The sequence below is a fragment of the Tricharina praecox genome (assembly GCF_024521635.1).
Source record: "Tricharina praecox strain CBS 144465 chromosome Unknown BZA05scaffold_7, whole genome shotgun sequence".
Classification (NCBI taxonomy): Eukaryota; Fungi; Ascomycota; class Pezizomycetes; order Pezizales; family Pyronemataceae; genus Tricharina; species Tricharina praecox.
Genome location: NW_026250409.1, coordinates 458,780 through 477,510, shown reverse-complemented (window position 1 = coordinate 477,510; position 18,731 = coordinate 458,780). Strand labels below are relative to the sequence as shown.

The 18,731-nt window shown below is 52.8% G+C and overlaps 6 protein-coding genes across 6 annotated transcripts; 4 read left to right on the top strand and 2 right to left on the bottom strand.

Annotated features, from left to right (window-relative positions):
- Nucleotides 1-4,495: 4,495 nt before the first annotated feature.
- On the bottom strand, nt 4,496-5,980 carry BZA05DRAFT_350596 (uncharacterized protein). The gene is made up of 2 exons (XM_051481282.1): nt 4,851-5,980; nt 4,496-4,795 (listed from the first exon to the last, which is right to left on the bottom strand). The coding sequence occupies exons 1-2, from the start codon at nt 5,841-5,843 to the stop codon at nt 4,736-4,738; spliced, it is 1,053 nt and encodes a 350-aa protein (XP_051341128.1). The 5' UTR covers nt 5,844-5,980; the 3' UTR covers nt 4,496-4,735.
- Nucleotides 5,981-6,063: 83 nt separating this feature from the next.
- BZA05DRAFT_392250 (uncharacterized protein) lies at nt 6,064-7,831 on the top strand. The gene is made up of 2 exons (XM_051483072.1): nt 6,064-6,463; nt 6,533-7,831. The coding sequence occupies exons 1-2, from the start codon at nt 6,186-6,188 to the stop codon at nt 7,731-7,733; spliced, it is 1,479 nt and encodes a 492-aa protein (XP_051341127.1). The 5' UTR covers nt 6,064-6,185; the 3' UTR covers nt 7,734-7,831.
- A 17-nt stretch (nt 7,832-7,848) lies between these two features.
- BZA05DRAFT_247583 (ESCRT-II complex subunit-domain-containing protein) lies at nt 7,849-8,841 on the top strand. The gene is made up of 4 exons (XM_051479989.1): nt 7,849-8,063; nt 8,114-8,399; nt 8,462-8,537; nt 8,596-8,841. The coding sequence occupies exons 1-4, from the start codon at nt 7,987-7,989 to the stop codon at nt 8,706-8,708; spliced, it is 552 nt and encodes a 183-aa protein (XP_051341126.1). The 5' UTR covers nt 7,849-7,986; the 3' UTR covers nt 8,709-8,841.
- A 166-nt stretch (nt 8,842-9,007) lies between these two features.
- BZA05DRAFT_443334 (uncharacterized protein) lies at nt 9,008-9,731 on the bottom strand (the record flags this gene model as incomplete). The annotated part of the gene is made up of 3 exons (XM_051486839.1): nt 9,008-9,303; nt 9,357-9,605; nt 9,668-9,731. The coding sequence occupies 3 exons, from the start codon at nt 9,729-9,731 to the stop codon at nt 9,008-9,010; spliced, it is 609 nt and encodes a 202-aa protein (XP_051341125.1).
- A 600-nt stretch (nt 9,732-10,331) lies between these two features.
- On the top strand, nt 10,332-11,117 carry BZA05DRAFT_335069 (Golgin subfamily A member 7/ERF4 family-domain-containing protein; the record flags this gene model as incomplete). The annotated part of the gene is made up of 1 exon (XM_051480748.1): nt 10,332-11,117. The coding sequence occupies one exon, from the start codon at nt 10,332-10,334 to the stop codon at nt 11,115-11,117; it is 786 nt and encodes a 261-aa protein (XP_051341124.1).
- A 1,200-nt stretch (nt 11,118-12,317) lies between these two features.
- Nucleotides 12,318-18,430, top strand: BZA05DRAFT_247564 (uncharacterized protein). Its single transcript, XM_051479988.1, has 3 exons — nt 12,318-15,759; nt 15,874-16,977; nt 17,211-18,430. Exons 1-3 carry the CDS (start codon nt 12,413-12,415, stop codon nt 18,271-18,273), a joined length of 5,514 nt encoding a protein of 1,837 aa, XP_051341123.1. The 5' UTR covers nt 12,318-12,412; the 3' UTR covers nt 18,274-18,430.
- The last annotated feature ends 301 nt before the right edge of the window (nt 18,431-18,731 follow it).

Genomic DNA, 18,731 nt, shown 5'->3' with positions numbered 1-18,731 from the left:
GGTGCTGACAGATCGACATCATACAAGACGGGCTTATACGGGCTTATCACTTGCCAAACTCTGCCAAAACTCCACATTTGGAATTTACCCACCCGCGTGTTTGTGCACAGGACTAACTGACAGTAACCAAGCGAGATACCTACTATATCCTCCCTATGTACCTATCCAGCCGATTCTCTACGGGAGAGAGTCCTGCCGGGTACCGGTAGGATGGGCAGCGAAGTGACAGGATTGAGTTTTCTATCCCAGAGAGAGAGCACCAATCTATTTCGCATGCAGTAGTAGGTTGTGGTGATTACACCATAGAAACCTTTCCCTCCCCTTCCCTACAGGACTTTTATCCAGTGAGAACCTTACACCCGACCACAGATCACTGCGAGTGAGCGGCTGTGGGTGCGAGTGCTAGAGCGTGAGCGCTCGCCACTTGAGTAACTTATGGTAGCACGGGCTCTCAGCTCCCCCGTGCGTTACGTTACGAATCTCCAACTCGTACGTAATCGCAGATTTGCGGTCTTGTCAGCATCTTGCAGTCCGATGTGTAAGTATGTAGATGCGGAAAATGCCCGTGATTACTCAAGAGTCAACGTCGCTCTGAGCTCTGAGCTCTCACCCGAGCGATGTTGGTGAGCTCGGGCAACCTACTTACTTACTTACCTATCCGCCACGAGAAACGTGGATTCTCGGAGTGTGGGATTGTGTTGACGTGGGAACTTTTATTTGTCATCTGGCAGGTACTCTACATCGAGAGAATCTCGAAGTTCTCTATTCCCGAATCCCCACGGGTGGAGGGCTTTTTGGGGGGATTTCTATGAATACGTTTCCCCCCCGTAGAGATGCCGAGTTTGTGCTCGGGAGGGGGGTTAAACAGAACGGCAAACGTCTATAATGCCATAGTTTTTGGCACAGTAGTCTATAATGCCATAGTTTTGTTCGACGTTTCAACCCCACCACCAATTAAACCAACCACCGCTTAAAACCACCACCACAATCCACTACGCAAACCCACTGTGGCGAGCGATGGAAGAGCTGTCGGTGAGAGGAGGGAGCGAGAGGAGGAAGCGAAAGGACTTGTCGGTGGGAGGAAGCGGATGTGGTTAGTACTTACCTACCCTTGTAAAAAAGGGGGGTTTTATAAACGTGAGCGGTGGGTTGGGAAATGGTCGCGCGATCATTAGATTTCACAAGCGGCCCCGCGGTATTGCGCAACTATTCCGCAACTATTGCATCTAGAATCACGTGAGCCACGTAAAACGATGCGGAAATAATATGATGATAGACAGTACACCCATTTTAAATTGTAAACTCGGCAAAAAGCCAGACAATGTGTGAATTTGTCATACGTTGATCTAACGCTTAAGTAAACAGGAACTGGTGGAAATATAAAAACACAAGTTCGAGATATATCGTTGGTGCTCACTTCAGCGTTTTCTTGGCATTTTTCTACCGTTGTCGTCACGTTTCGACAATTTAAACGTTGTCTTGGCATTTTTCCACTGTTTTCCGGTGTGGGGAGCGATGAGCGAGCTGCCACGGGAGGGAGTAAGAATGACTGAGTCAATCCCCGAGATGACTCTAGGAGTGACTTAGTCAGTCCGGTAAATGACTCTAGGAATGACTTAGTCAGTTCGTGAAATGACACTAGTCATCGAACAGGAATGACTGAGCCAATCCGTGAAATGACTCCAGGAATGAGTCAGTCAATTGGTGAAATGACTCAGGAGCTGTGGGATGAGATGTCGACAAGAGGAGGAAGTGAAGGAGGACTCCTGTCGGTGGGAGAAGACGAATGTGGTTAGTAGAGGGTACCAACGTTGGCGGGCATGGTCGGCATGGCGGGGTCGTATGCTCTCTTAGCCATCTGCCTCTTCTTCTTTTTCTTCTTCTTCTTCTCCCACAACTCCTCGTCCCCCCATAACTCCCCCCCCTACATCTCCTCCTCCCCCCGCAACTGCTATTCCCACTCCCACCGCAACTGCTATCACCCCCCTCGCCGCAACTGCTATTCCCCCTCCCGCCGCAATTACTACTGCCGCTGATATTTCCACTCTCATATAGCTTCTACACCCGCCGCAACTCCTCCCCCGCCGCAACTCCTCCCCCGCCGCAATTCTACTCCCCCTGCCACTGCTACTACTACTACTCCAGTTACAACTGCAACTGCTATTCCCGCTGATAGCTCATATCTCAGCATAGCTCCTCCTCCCGCCGCAATTGCTATTCCCCCTCCCGCCGCAACTACTACTCTCTCTGATGCTTCTCTGACATAGCTCCTACTCCCATCACAAAGCTCCTACTACTACTCCCGCTGATAGCTACTCTCATAGGGCTCCAGCTCATACTCCCGCTGCAACTGCTATATACTCCCGCCGCTAACGCTACTCTCGCTGATAGCTTCTCTCTCATTGCTTCTCACGCTGCAATTCTACTCTCGGCGCAACACATAGTGATCGCCCCCCGCCCCCTACTGCTACTATTACTCACCCTGCTGGACTCGCCGCTGATATATTACTGTATACGCCTAAGAAATCCCCTCTTGCTAACATGGATACAGCACCGACTGCGCTGTGTATACCCCCCCTCCCTACTGCTCCTTACCCTACTAACTACCGTGCTTCTAGTTCTGCCAGACCACTGCAGATACCGTCTCCTTCCTACTGCTGCTCGCCCTGCTGGCCCCTCTGTGATTACCCTCCCCCCCCCCCCCCACCCTCCACCTTACTGCTACTGCTACGCCCGCTGATATCTCCTTACTCATATAACTACTTCTCCCGCTGCCATTCTACTCCTGCTGCAACTACTACTCCCGCTGATAGTTTCTCTCTTTTATAGCTAGCTTTGCTGCATCTCCACCCTCGCCGCAACTGCTATGTACTCTCCGCGCAACTCTATTCTTGCCGCAACTTCTTGCCGCAACTCTATCCTCGCTGATAGCTTCTTGCTCAAACAGCTTTTCTAGCAGCAACTCTATTCTCCATTCCCCTCGGCGCAATACATCATCTCGGCACAGCCCCTCCTCTCGGCGCAACTTTCCTCTCGGCGCAACCTTCCTCTCGGCGCCACCCCTCCTCCCGCCGCAGCTCCTACTCTCGCTAATAGCTTCTCTCTCTTATAGCTTTTCTGGCCGCAACTGTATCCTCGCCGCAACCCTCCTCTCGGCACAACCCCTCCTCTCGGTGCAACCTTCTTCTCGGTGCAACCATTCCTCCCGCCGAAAGCTCCTCTATCTCTCTATCACAATGCATCTAGCAAGTCGAGGGTCAGTTGCAGCAGGGCTAGCAGCAGTATGTGCCAGCCTGCTGGCCCGCTCTGGATACTGCCTGTTGGCCCCGTAGGTAGTACTATATACTATAGAGTAGAATATAAATCCATATGTGCTTAGTGCTTCAAGACCAATGTGAAAAATGCTGCATAAGCGAGGAAACCCGAGCCCAGTTTCAAGGCTAAGGGTCCCGATTCATCTCTGATATTCACACTTTGCACTCCTGCTCCCAAGTTTCAACAGTTCAAAAATGGTTCAAAAATGGGTTAAAAATACCAAGAAAACGATGCTGCAACGTTTTAATGCACTTAAACGCTTTATTTTAACTACATAGGAGAGATTTGCAACATATTGAAAAAAAACTCGAAGTAATTCTGTAAATATGTCTAATTGCCGGCCATTTAACTCTCTATAATCGGGATCACTTGTACTACGGCTTCCAAGTTTCACAGGAAAAGCCTGTGAACTGTATATCCACTCCGTCCGTTAAAAACTTGCAACATGTTTATAAATCCAATACGAAATGTACAATGTTTTGAGTGGCTTCTATAGGTCAATAATTTGACATGTGTATAATTTTCAACTATCACGATGTAGTATTTACTTTTCCTACGGGTTTGAAAATAATGGCACAACAGTCGCTCCACTATTTAAAAAAAAACCCCTTTTTTTTACAAGGGTAGGTAGTGAGCATAAACGTTGGCGGGGCCAGAAAGTCGCCTGCCCTCTCCGTCGTCTGCTTCTTCTTCTTCTTCCTATCTCATCGTGTACAGAATGGACGATCAACATCTATATCCTCTCTCCCCTTGTGTGTTCTCCCTCTGTCGACCCGCTTCCCGGTCTGGAGAGATATTGGCAAGTAGACGGGTGTTTTAGTGGTGGTGGTTTCGCAAGGGCTTTTTGCCAACTCCAGGCCGACAGGAGTCCTTTTTAACTTTCTCCTCTCGCCGACAGCTCTTCCATCGCTCGCGACAGTGGGTTTGCGTGGTGGGTGGAGTGGTGCTGTGGTTGAAACGTCGAACAAAACTATGGCATATTAGACTACTGTGCCAAAAACTATGGCATTATAGACGTTTGCCGTAAACAATAAAATCAGCCAGCCGTTTGACTGCCTGGGTAGATTGCTTTTAGTGGAAGGGGAGGAGCCAAGTCCAAGCATCCCGTCCCCCTTGCATGAGAGTTTGGACGGATCACTGATTGAGGTCTGAACCACAAATCATCACGTGGTGTGCTGGTAGGAAGAATGGGCCCACAATCATTCTTCCAAATACACCGATACCAAATTATTAAATCTCGACCTACGAAAAGAAAAGAAAAAGACACAAAACCACATGAGCAAGTATGCTATGCTATGCTACTCGAACTACTCCAACGAACGGGAAAGAGAAACAGAAAGATAAATGCTCATGCACGCTTCCATTGAAAACACCAAATTCCAAAAATGCAGATGCAGATGCACAGGTAGATCTGGTAGATCTAGTGGATCTTCTTGATCCGGTTGTGCGTAAGTGCAATCTGGTTGTCGACATGGTCGCTCTGTGAGAGAAGTTAGCCAGCTATTCTTGTCGTGGTCAGGCGGGGGATAGTTTACCTTCTTCATGATCTTATCAATCTGGTGGTTCTGTCTGTCGACTTCTTCGCCAGTGGCCATCGCAAGCCCCTTCAGCCTTCCGGTAATAGCGGAAAGCTGATCCAAGTTGTTGTGGATCTCGCGCTCCTTCTCGTCATCACTCTCATCGGCCTCGAACTGGTACTTGCTGCGCTCGGCCATGCTCATCTGGGTCTTTCCTGCATAGCTACCGCCTGGGCCACCATTCAACGCCTTGCCCACACGATCCCGACTCTCATACCCGAACTGCCTGGTTCTCTCGCGCTCCTCCCGCTCCGTCTCGTGGCGGTCAAGGATCTTCTTCTCCTCAGCCTGCGCACGCGACTTACTCTTCATCGGATTCTTGACGTGGATGGCGAACATGGATCCATTGAGCGTCTTGAGCTCTCTCGCCTTTTCCTCGGCAACACGGTTATGCGAGGCCGCAACATCGAGATTCTTTTCCGTGTTGTACAGCCGCTCTCCCTGTTGTCCGAGGCGGGCGAGGGTGTTGCGGCCCGTCTCCTCAGCCTGCGCGGCAACACGCAACGCATTGCGAGACGAGGCGACGGACTCCTGCTTGGTGAAGCGGATCTGCTGCTTCACGGCCTCAACGTCCTCCTCCTCCTCTTCCTCCTCCGTCATCTGGCGGTCCGCGTTGCTGTTGTTGCTGTAGCCACCGGAGCTCTGGCCGTAACCCCCCGAGCTGGGTGCATATCCATCGGGACGGGCATACGCGCCGCCCTGAACAGGAGGGGCAGAGTGCGAGTGCTGTGGCTGAGGTCGGTTGCCGAAGAGGGCATCGCGGTTGCGGTCGACGGGTGCGGGAGGGCCACCGTGGCTTGCATTGGGAGCTTGCGGCTGGTACGGGGGAGGAGGGGCTGAGTAGGGGTTTTGGCCAGCAGCTGTCTCTCCAGCTTTGCGGTTGCCAAAGAGCGCGGAGCGGCTGTCTTCGTCGGCTTTTTCGGACTTTTCTTTCTTGCTGAAGAAACCCATGGTGCTGGAGGATGTGGGAATAGTAGTTGGGTAGTTGTTTGTGGTGTTGTGGGACAAATGGGAGCTGTGGGCGAACTAGGAAAGGGAGAAGGAGAGCGAGGGTCTGTTGCCAGAAAGCTAAGCACGTTAGACTCGAGTTGAGCTCTCGCTTTGACCCCTGTTCCCTGCCCCCGGGTTTCAATTGTCCTGCACCATTACATTTCTAAGCAGCGGAGTGTATAATACCCCTCCCCCGCATTAGTGATTGTATTTATTGTCACAGCTTTAACCCCAGAGAAGACGAAGCAGAGAAGTAACAGTTCCAGTTACATACCACGCCGGAGATAGACGCACAGCACAGCAATGGCCAATTACCCACCAGAAACCACCGCCGAAGCCCTGGCCCACCTCCAGACCGCCTTCACCGACTACTCGCTCGCTCATGGCCTGACCGTACGGCCACCACCTGCCTTCGCCGCAAATCCCAACAACGCCCTCTCAACCGCCGCCCCGGTCTCCCTATACCCCTCGCTTTTCCCGCGGGAATGCTTCGAATACGGCCGTCGGGTGCAGGAGGCCTATAACTATGTCTACGCCGCGATAGCGAACGATACGGAGTGGCTGGGAAAGGTAGTGACAGAGTGAGTGCGTCCTCCCTGTGCTGTCAGCTACATGTCTCTCCCGGAACACTAAAGAAAGCTGGAACACAGTCTTGCGGCGGTGGACACCTTCATGAAAGCGCTATTCGACGTCTACATCAAGGCCAAGGAGGAAGGGTTCGCGCACGAGTGGTGTCTCGGACTCTTCAGAAGCGACTACATGCTCCACCGTCCAACGCCTGAGGATGAGCCGGTTATCCACCAAGTGGAATTCAACACCATCGCCTCGTCGTTCGGAGGACTGGCGTCGCGGGTTTCAGAGCTCCACCGGTTCCTTGTGCGCTCGGGGGCATACCCTCCCACCCCGCAGCTTTCACTCGAGTCCATCCCGCTCAACCCTGCGGCGGCGGAACTTGCCTCAGGTCTAGCAAAGGCGGATGAATATTACGGCCCTACTAAATCGGGAAGGGAGAAAGGAATCCTCTTCATCGTGCAGCCAGGAGAACGCAACGCCTTCGACCAGCGCTGGCTCGAATACGCATTACTCGAGAACCACAACGTCAAAACCCACCGCATCGCGCTCTCCGAAGTTCCCACACGTACGCGCCTGGAGTCCGGCAGCAGGCGTCTCATCTACACCACGGCATTGGCACAGGATGTCGAGATCTCCACAGTCTATTTCCGCGCTGGCTACGGGCCTGATGACTATCCCACGCAATTGGAGTGGGATGCACGCCTCCACCTAGAGCGCAGCGCAGCAATAAAGTGCCCCACAACCGCGATGCAACTGGCTGGCGCAAAGAAGGTCCAGCAGGAACTCGCCGTGCCGGGCGTGCTCGAGCGCTTCGTCGCCCAGCCCAGCCATCTGGACCTGCTCCGAAAGACGTTCACTTCTATCTTCCCCCTGGATACGTCCCCGGAGGGCCTGCGCGCAAGGAAACTGGCTTTTGAGGAGCCCGAGAAGTATGTCCTCAAGCCGCAGCGGGAGGGAGGCGGGAACAATGTCTACCGTGCGAAAATCCCAGACTTCTTGAGAAGTATGGACGAGAACCTGTGGAGTGGGTATATCCTGATGGAGCTCATCCAGCCGCCGCCTGCGGAGGGCGTGATTGTTAGAAACGGTGAAATAGTAAGGGGAGGCGTGATTGGGGAGTTGGGGGTGTATGGTGTTATACTCTTTAGACAGGATACAGGTGAGCCGGTGGTGAACAGGGAAGCGGGATGGTTACTTAGAACGAAGAGCGACGAGAGCGAAGAGGGCGGTGTCGCGGCAGGATTCGGATGTGTAGATGGGGTTTGCTTGACCGATTAGACGTGGGATTAGAGGGTGTGAAGAGGTTTCTTTCATGGGATTTGTACGAATATATGAGACGATTTTTAGCATAGAGCTGCGATATATTTTCTCTGTGGTGCCATCTCTCCTTGCCATCTCGTGAAACTACGTTTGTTTGGCGCAGAGTGATAGTCGTGCATCCTCCACGCGCGCCACGCCTGCTATCTAGTGCGGTTACATCCGCCCATAGGTAGCTCCCAGGCACCCACCAAGCTTCCCCACTACACTTACGATGTCGACGGCCATGAGCCCCGCGAGCACAACCACGATCTTCCCGCCACTATACTCCTTCCCTCCCTTCTTCACTAGATAAGCCGCCTCATCTCCCGTCTCGCACCAAGCTAACACGCATCCCGCACACAGCCCAACGCGGCAACCTGGACCGCGCAACGCACCGGCTGGATCTCGTTTATCCACCTGTACTGCCGCACACATAAACTATGGCGGCTGCACGTAGCCGACGCTCTCGACACGGAGCTGTTCCGTAACGCTACCCTCGGACGCCAGCTGAAACTTAAAGATGCTATGGAGGTCCTTGAGGGCATGGTGGCCGAGGGAGGCGCCGAGTGGGCGGATAAGGAGAAGACTACCGTCATCGTGCTGTGGAGACGACATGAAGAGTGGGGGAATGTTATATATGATTGGGTGAGTGCATGGGAGCCGGGTAGGGCGAGGTTTGGAGTGGGAGGGGCTAATGGGATGCGCAGATCGATGCGACGGGGCAGAAGGGCACTGTTCTTACGCTGTATGAAATCGCGCATGGCGATTTGACGCTGGATCAAGGTGTGTTTCTTCCCTGGGTGGTTTGTAGGGGGAGTGCTGACAGTGGTTGGGCTGGCAGAGTTCCACGGGATAGAGGAGACAGTGTTAAAGAAGGCCCTGGGGGTACTAGTGAAGCGGGGGTCGGCACAAGTGTTCGGGACTGGCGACGAGATGGGTGTCAAGTTCTTTTAGAGCACGAATAACTAGCCTATGGATGCGAGAAGAAGGTTGCGTCTAGTTCTGGATATACACAAAGCAAACAGTGACAGCGACATAGGAAACAAACCGGAATCATAATACACAAAAGACCATAGCAGCAATAGCAATAGTAACGCCTGCAAGCCCAACCGCACCGTGGCATACATTCCCCTTCCTACTCGTCACCATTACCATGTGCGATTATCTTCTCTCCCCTCCCCCTCTTCCTCCCCCCAGCACGCATGCATCGAGATCACTCACTTCTCCGGTCCCAGCCACCCCGATTTCCGCACTTAGTACGCCTTGAAGTCTTCCGCCTTACCCGCCAACAGCAGTCCAATGATGAGACCGAACAGGCCCAACACACTCCCGAAGATCTCGATGATCAAGATCTTGACGAACAGCGCCGGATCACTCGCGTCGGCCAGGGCAGCGGAACTGCCGGTGATACCCACAGCGATACCGCACACCATGTTGCACATTCCGACCGTGAGACCTCCCCAGAACAACGCATAGCCCGTGTAGAAGTTCTGTGGCGCGTAGAGATCCGCCCCGGAGACGTTGCCGAGCTTAGCTGAGTACACGATGCCTATTGTAGTGTTAGCTGATGGGTGGAGTGGGACGGGGAACGACGGGACGCACTCATGATGACACCGTAGATGGCCACAACTTCACAGAAAATAATGGAGATCAAGTTCTTCGTCCTGATGCGAGGCGCGCGTACTCCTCCGCCGATGATGGACGAGCCGGTCACGAAGATTCCCCATGCAGCGCCGGCGACCGAGAGGCCAATACATAATGCGATTCCCAGTGTCGCCCACGTGTACGGTGATGTTTCCTCGAGGAACCGTCCGACGTTGAAGTCCTCGCCTTCGTCGTTGAAGAGCATATCTGTTCCCGATCCATTAGCTGTCTGGCTGGAGGCTGGTCTAAGGGGCGATGACGCGACATACAGGCTCCGACAACTACGACGGCGAGAGTCACCGTCGTCAGCCCTGTGTAGTAGTTGTAACCCATCTTGCTGTGAATATGTAGAGAGAGGTGGTGGGGTTCGTAAGGCGGGTTTGTTGTTGTGAGAGTTGAATTGAAGGCCGTATCTAAAGCTGCCAGCCAGCCAGCCGAGTTGTGGTTGGCGTCACGCCAAGCCGCATCCGCTGTGTCGCCGCCGAGCGAGCTGGTTGGCTGGTTGGTTGGTTGGCCGCCTTCCTCGTAACCCCCTGACCATCTCGAGCGCAGCAGGCAGTTATACACAATCATCCAACCAACCAAACTTCACCAGCTTACATATACCCATCCGGTGGTGCGCCCCCGCAGCCTCCCTCCTCCACCACGGCGTCACCAACCTCCCACCCACCCTCATCGCACCACCCGCTGAGGTTGACCCTTCTCCGATCGCGCTCGACGACCGCCAGCCAACGCCGACAGTCGCACCCGTTCAACCGCCACAGCGGCAATTTCTCGACATCCTCGGAAGGTCTCGTCGCTGGCAAACGCGATAGCACAGTCCTAGTGATCGAAGGGCCGCGGATCGCCCCTTCTCTACAAACGATGGGTCCGCGGCGATTGTCCGTCGATGGCGTGTCGCCATCTGCGACTCAAAACAGCCTTGAGTCGAAAATGAAGCTGCCGTTTCAGGGACAACAGGATGGACAACAACAACACCAGCAACACCAGCAACACCAGCAACGCCAACAACACCTGCAGCTACACCCGCAGCAGAACCATACATGGCTCGATCGCGGATCGGGAGAGTTGGCTCAGGACGTCGATTTGGAAGCTGGCCACCATCCGGGCGTACCGCTGTCAAACCTGTCGCATTCGTCACTTCAACATTCCTCCGTCGCGGGCGGCGACGAGCAAGACAACGACGATGGGAATGAGTGGAACTCGAGGCATCCTTGCTTTCCCCACCGAAATCCGCATGTGCCGCCGGACTCGAAGGAATACGAGACTACGCGGATCATTCGCATTGGGAGGGATTACATGTACTCTGGCGATCTCTCGCCGGCCTTTAGCTACGTCTATCCTGAGATATTGGAGCCTTTCGTGAGCGAGGTTAGGTTTCGAGAGGTCATCAAGCGGGTTAATGACGAGCTGTACGAGGCGCATACCCCGTGGAGCCGTGCCAATATCATGGAGGGCGTAGTTGGGATGCTTACGCTGTGGATGTATGAAGATATTGTGGATACCAAGGCGAAGCGCAGGATTGAAAATGTTGAGCGGTATCTGGAGAGGGTCAACGAGGAGCTCGAGAAGGAAGGTGGCGCTAAATTCATTCCCTTGAGGAGAACGGGGTTTCTGAAGGTAATAGCCGACTCCATCCCAATGCCCGAGTATGCTATTGATGATTTGGTTGTAGCTGGACATTCAAATACCCGACCCCGGAATCTTGACCACAGATGACGAAAGTGAGTCCAGCGACGAAGACCAAGATTCCGACCAGCGTCAACGTGGGATGACCGACGAAGAGCAACGGATGAAGAAACTACACTTTGAGGGTCTCAGTCCGATCGAGCGACCACCGGCGCTAATGGTGAATGGCCAGTTCACGTAATACTGAGAACCGTGTTTGTGTGTGTGTGGGCTATCATTGCTTTTGTCAGTGTGATGTATTCCAGCGTTTGTCTTCTCTTCTTTTTCATAACTTGTGGGATGTTTGTTTAGTGATGGAGTTTCGTCTGGCAGGTGTCATTGGGTGGATTGGAGGGTGTTTGGTTCAAGTAGTGTATCATAGTTATGTTCTTACCTGCACTTTACTTGCGTACTTTACTTTGTTAGTGTTAATAATTTCATCTTCACTTCTTTACGACCTTGAGGCTTCAATATGCGGTTTGCTTCAAATTCCAAACCCGTGGGGGAAGAGTATAGGGACTAGAGGTGATGTTTGACAATACCATAGGTAGGATAGAACAGACGGAATGTTTGCCTCCCGCTAGGGCAGAACAGTGGTCCCAGCAGTGATATTGGTGAGCATCTTCTCATGGATCGTCACTCGATCATTGGGCATCTGTCGCCAGCAAACAGGGGTCATTATATACACCTAGCCGATCATTGTAGCCAGGAAATGTGTCGCGGCCTGTCCCGAGTTGAGCCCTAAACGATCGGGGGGAAATCATTTTATTGACGTGTCTATAGACCTAAGTAGATCACGACGTCCACAACAAAGAGAGCCACCGCCGCGAGACTAGCTAATCGGCGTCTCGCCTGCCCGCGAGAGAGAAGTACACTGTCCAATGAAAAGCGCTAAACGATCGGATTTCGCTAAGGTGTGAAACAGCAAGTTCGGCAGTCCGGCAGTTAGGCGCGCGTTTAACTTGTACAAAGTAAGCTAGTCTATATTGGGATCAGCATTGCGCTTATACTGTTGGATATCTCCGTCAATCAGATCGTTTCTAGGATGGACTATGCCCACTAGTTAGCGAGTCGTGACTTTCTGTTAACCCTAATAGTTCACTCGCGTAAGACGCGAATTCCCTCGACCCTCTCCTTTGCCCCACCACTCACTTGACAGCTTCCTTCCTTACTTTGTTTCACCTAATTCTTGATACCCTCCACCACTTCAACAGTACTTTGATCCCTTCTACTACACGCCCACGCCGACATTCAGAAGAACCACCACCGCCACCGCAGATACCCTACTACACCACCACCATCACCACCCCCATCACTACATTCACTGATACCAGCAACGATCCAAAATGTCGGTCGCCCGTCGCGACTCATTCGACGTGGACCCAGTGGACTGGACGACCGAGCAGGTAATCTCGGTTCTATCAGAACACCTGCGAGGCGAAGACAAGGCCACCCTGCGCGCACACGATGTCGACGGTCGCACTCTCTTGTTCACAGTCACCCTCGAGAACTTGAAGACCGATCTCGGAATCACATCTCTCAACCCTCGGGGGAGGATCATGGAGATTGTTACGCAGCTGAAGAGACGCAGTTACAAGTTCTCTCAGTACGAGGAGGAGAGAATGGGTCACGAGCTTTCCACAGCACAGCGCATCTATGGCTTCGAACCGAAGCCAAGTCATGATGAGCCTTTGAAGCTGGCGCCGGACTGGAATCTCGAAGATTTTTCGCCGGTGGTTAGAATGGACGCGATGGCTCCGTGGGCTGCCGTACGTGACGAATCAATGGGAGTCATGAGGATGGTGGAGTGGCAGGGGCAGAAGATTTTTGTGCAGGCGACACGAATGGATAATCCGTCGGCAGGCAGCGGAGATGATCACATGGTTGTCGAGACTGAGGACGCCATGGAGGAGGTTAGCTCTGCCAATCATATCGGCGACGAGGAGATGTCCGATGCTCCCGGCGGAGAGACTGCACATCCACCACAACCACCACCGTCTCCACCGCCGGCGCCAGCAGCACCACTCGTCGAGCAGCGCACCGGGCTAAAACGCATCCAACCGGTCTTGGTGGACCCAGTTCAACCGGTTGTTGAGAGGAGTGTCTCGCCCCCCAAGACAGCGTCACCGACTCAAGCGGCAAGGCCAGCAGGTGCAATGCGCAAGCGCTTTTTGCCGCTAAAGGCGGAGAGGATAGACACCCTGCTGTACACCGATGATGTTGGGACGGATATCGACGTGGACCAGGAGGAAGATGAATTTGTCATCTCACGTGACCAACAGCAACACCCGGGCATGGAATTGTATGCTAACCGCTGCATCCGTCATTTGCTGAAGGTCAACGGCTTGATCATTGAGAATTGGGATTTGGGCTTCGCTACTAGAGCTGCCAGTACGGAGTTTATACGGACTCAGCACAAAGATCATTTACGGATAGCCATTAAACATTATAATGGCGAGGCCTACCTGAGGAAGCACGAACAACAGTCCTTCACAGTATTTGATGTCGAGTCGCCGAGTCACGTTCGAGTCCATCGCGAAAACTCTGAGTCTCTCTCTCTGCGTTGGCCTTCCGGTCCGATCCAGCATGCAGGGGCCACCTCGGTCCAGATCGTTCGGCACGCCGATAATGGAGTTGATCCGAAGTTGGACCCTAACGGCAACCGAGAATTTAACTACCTCGCGAAATGGCTGAACATCGATGGTGCTGATGACGATGTGCCCCCATGGGGCGAATCTGGAGATGAGGGCGAATACGATATGGATGTTTGGAAGGAGATGGAGGCCGAAAGAGGGCCAAAGGAGGGGGTAGTGTCCAAACGTCGTTCTGTCGCAGCTCTTCAGGAGGGAGAATTGCAGGATGTGGTCGATGAGGCCATCCAGGAACTCATTCGTCAATGGAAGCTCACCAAGCTGCCCGTGCTCGAGGCCGAGAAGGCGTACCACATATGGAGGGATGCAAAGTGGTCCAAGTGCTTAGAGCGGGAGCGGGAAATTCGCGAAGCAAATGATCGCATAGACAAACTGGAATCCCGCATTTTTAAGATGTGGCCCGCGTTTTTGAATGCCGGCTACCCCAACAAGGACTGTGCGCGTAAAGTTATAAAGGGAAACCTACAAGTCACCGTCGAGGAGATAGAATATACCAGGTGGAAAATGGCGGTGATGAGGCGCCCAGATGTACCGGCTAGGCCACTGCCCGCGGGTAGGAAAGTTAGTCAGAGAGACGGCAAGATGACTGATAGAAGTTCCAGTGATGAGAATGGAGACGAATCTCCTAGATCCCCTGACAGAAATCCGGATGATGAGGACGGAGCCGGTTCCCTTGGCAGCGATTCGGATACCAATGCGGAAAGCCCCAGTGATGAAGACCCAATGGATGATTTCATTGTGGAAGATGAAGAAATCATACCTATCGGGGCCGATCACGACCTCCTTGATCTCGACCTCGACTACGATGAAGATGACGATGGTATTGTGAGTCAACGCCGCCGTCGACCCCCCACACCCAATTGTGCAGACACGGACATGGAGGATAGCGACCCAAATAAGGACGAGACGGCGACCGAGAGGGCCAATCCCAAGAACGTAGCGCCGCTTGCCAGCTCTTACGCGCCCCGTGGCAGCTCGTCTCCACAGCGGCACAGGACTTTCATCGATCTAACGACGCCTAGTCCAAGTCCAGGCCCCGAACAAGACCCCAAGCATGCAATACCCGCTGTTGCATCGAAGCCCACTGAATCGCGCAGGACATCCCCCCAAGGCAACGCGGCCCGGAATCAACGACTGCGGGATTTGCTTTCTTCGCCGGGAACGCCCGCCGGTGATCCCCACTATAATTTGCTCCGTGAGCTCTGCGTTACTGGTGATGTTACGCTCAACTGGCAATTGAAAATGAGGCTAGATGAGCTGAAGGCCACCAACTTCGAAGGGTGGTTTCGAGAAATAAACTTCTGCTTGAGGGGGCTCCGACAAACGACACCCGGAATTGAGCACGAAATGTTCCTTCGGAAAGCTGTGTGCCGCTTATACATCGCATGGCGGTTCTGCGATCCAGAAGCTAAGGGAGATCAAAAGCTTACGACGGACAAGAAAAATGATCTAGGGAAAATAAAGACGTTTACGAAGTTCATTCAGGATCTCGATCGGATCTTGGAAACGATCTTGAAAATTCCTAACGACAAAGGACCTGGTTCGTCGGAGCGTCATCCGAAACAAGCGGATACACCCCTTGATAAGATGGACATAGACAGAGACGACAATGTTCCCGTCGGCCCTCGAGGGCGCGGTCACAAGCGCCGCCTAGACGTCGACAACATGGACGATAGTGAGAATAACAAGGATATTCCCGCTAGTACCCGCCAGATTCGTAGGCGCAAGGAACTGGTGGAGGACAAAGTTGCAACTCAAACTCAGCTTGAACTCCACTCTGTCCACAAGAATCTCGCAAGGAGGCGACAGGCACTGACGAAGGGGGGTGCCATCAACAACGGAAAAGTGACCATCAACTTCGGACACTTGAAAAAATTCCGGGATATCGATGTCCGTAAAGACATCGCCCAACATCTCAAACCACATCAGGTTAAGGGAATTCAATTCTTGTGGACTACCATGGTGGAGGCCGGACTGAAGACAGGAAAGCCAACAGGCGCGCTTTTGGCACATACGATGGGATTGGGAAAGACTCTGCAGGTGTAAGTTGACACCTCGTCTTGTTTATTATCGGTAGAGACGATGGATATGAGTCGGTTCGATCCGAGCCTGCCGTCTTAACTGCCACTCATTACGAGCTCTAATGTTCTGCGTAGGATTACGTTTCTCTACACTCTCGCTGAGGCTGGAGCATCTGAGGACAAGCGCGATCAGATTCCTAAGGAGCTCCAGAAATCCAAAACTCTCATCATGTGCCCCCCTACATTAATCGATAATTGGGTGGATGAGTTCAACAACTGGCTCCCATACGACGAAGGCCCCCCGTCAAAGTTGCGCGAAGAGTTCATTGGAAAGATTTACTGTATCACAACGGCGGTATCCCCACCCGAGAGATTGAAGTCTCTAGGGGAGTGGGATCGAGATGGCGGGGTCCTCCTCATAGGATACTCCATGTTTCGAGATTACATCTCTAAGAATAGTACTATCTGCGATATTCTACTCAAAGGTCCGAATATCATTGTCGCCGATGAGGCTCATTGTCTCAAGAACAAGAACTCTCAGCTCAACCAGGCTGCCAACTTGTTTACGTCCAAGAGCAGGATAGCGATGACGGGATCCCCGATTTCGAACCACCTGTCGGAGTATTATGCAATGATACAGTGGATCCACCCTGGCTACCTTGGGAAGGAATACGACTTCAAACATAAATTCATGGTTCCAATCATGGATGGGTTGTACTGCGACAGTACTCGCGGGGAGAAACGGCACAGTCTCAAACTGTTGCAGGTCTTGAAGTCGGATCTGGCTCCACTGATCAGCAGAGCCGACATCGACGTCATCATGTCGGAAATGCCACTAAAGACCGAGTTCATGCTGTCTCTTCCTCTAACTGAGCTGCAAACGAAGATGTATTCCCGATTCGTGGCTGATCGAAATTTGGTGTCGAGTTCGGCGGGTTTTTTCGACGTCATCCACCTGTTGTCGTTGATATGCAGCCACCCGATACTGTTCGTTAAGTGCTTAGAGGAACGGGAAAAACCCAAGTTGGAAGATGATATGGTGAAACTGAGGCTTAATAAAAAAGCACTTCCGCCGGCGGAGCAGCAGGAGGAGGATGATGACATGCCGGTTGACGACAAAATCGACGGTAAAATCGTAGCTGTCGGCGACCCCGGCAAAGTAATTGCTTGGGCGCGCCCGATGCTTGATGAGATGGTTGGTAGCAAAATCGACCACAGCTATAAGCTACTTGCTTTTCGGTAATTATATATCCCTTATCCCTTATCGTGAAACTTGACTCGCAGCGAATGTGGAGCCGTGTCTGGCGCCAGGAAGAGAGAACCTACCTGGGAGAGCTGTCTTTCTAGGACAGCCACGACGGTCGTACTCTCGGCGACAGGCTTCGACTTAGCGTTCGCTGCAGGTCTACGTTTACTACGAGCCCGGTCTCTCGGGTTGTGTGTGATAGTTCTGCTGGCTAACTGAACGGTAGTGAAATTCTGCTGTATTCGATCGCCCTTGGTGATAAAGTTCTTGTCTTTAGTCACTCAATCCCTACGCTGGATCTTCTCGAGTCGGTTGTCACTAATACCAAGGTGAACGGCAAGAACCTGAGCTGGTCCCGGCTGGATGGCAAGACTGCGATGGGCACTCGTCAGAAAGCGACGAAAGATTTCAATGCTGGTGGCTGCGACGTTTTCCTGATCTCAACACAGGCTGGAGGATTGGGCCTCAATCTCCCAGGCGCCAACAGAGTGATAATTTTCGACTACAAGTGGACACCGATGTGGGAACAACAAGCTGTTGGAAGGGCTTACCGTCTTGGCCAGAAGAGACATGTGTACGTTTATCGCTTCCGCGCCGGTGGAACCTTTGAGGACTCCCTTTGGAATACGTCACAGTACAAGGCGCAGCTCCAGAGCCGTGTCGTGGACATGAAGGCGCCAATGCGAGAAGCCTTTCGCAAAGGAAAGGAGCATTTCCGCCCTCCGGCTGAAGTTTTGAAGCAGGATCTACGAGAGTTTGAGGGAAAGGATCTGGTGCTCGATCGTATGATCAAGGAGGAGGGGTACGTGTATGACATTGCATATACCGAGACTTTCCGGCCGGACAACGACGATACTCTCACCCCCGAAGAGCTCCAGGAGGCCGACGCCATCCTCAAGAGTGAGCAGGAGGCGCGTGAGCAGGAGGCGCGCAACTCGCTATTGCAGCAGAGTGTCGCCCCACCGCCGACGTTGCCCATGTTCGGAAACCAGATGTCTATGGCCAATCCATTCCCCGCGACACCCGCTCCCGTGGCTCGAATGGCAGTGCCGACTGTGCCGACTTCTGCTCCCGTCGCTCGAATGCGCACGCCAGTGTCTAGTCGAATGCCAATGCCAGCATCGCTGGCGTCAGGCCGCCTAAACCGCCCAGGCCTGAATGGCTCGAATGCCCCGAATGCCCCGAATGGCTCGAATGGACCGAATCCGACACACCCTCCAGGTTTCAATAGATTTGGCTTGCAGTTTAGGCCGGGTTCGCTTCCAGGTGTTTTTAGGGGTCCGAGATGATTTCAGTCGTCCGGTCATGGTTGTAGTCAGCTGGCGTGAGTACTCTGGTGTTCATCTGGAGAGGGGATAAGTGGACATTACTTTCATTTCCTTTCATTTCCTTTGTATCTTGATAGGCTTCTTACTACATTGATGGGCGTACTGGCTTCTTTCTTCTTTCTTCCTCTCTCGGCCTGTTTCCTTTTTTTTACGGCTTTCTTTGCTTTTGTAATCGCGGGCATCTTTCGTTACTTTTGTATCCTTATTGCGGACATCTTTCGTGTGCACGGTGTTTAGGAGGGAGTTCTTTCCTTATATTGGCTTGGTGTTTATTTCTAGGGTTCGTGTAATATTGGTATGGCGTTTGCGGCGCGCTGGTGGTTCGTTATTGTATGGTGGGGCTTATTTGATACTCTGTGTTTGTTGGTTGTGGGAGGAAGGAGATCTGTCGGTATTAAGTTTTCGATGGGCTTTAGCGT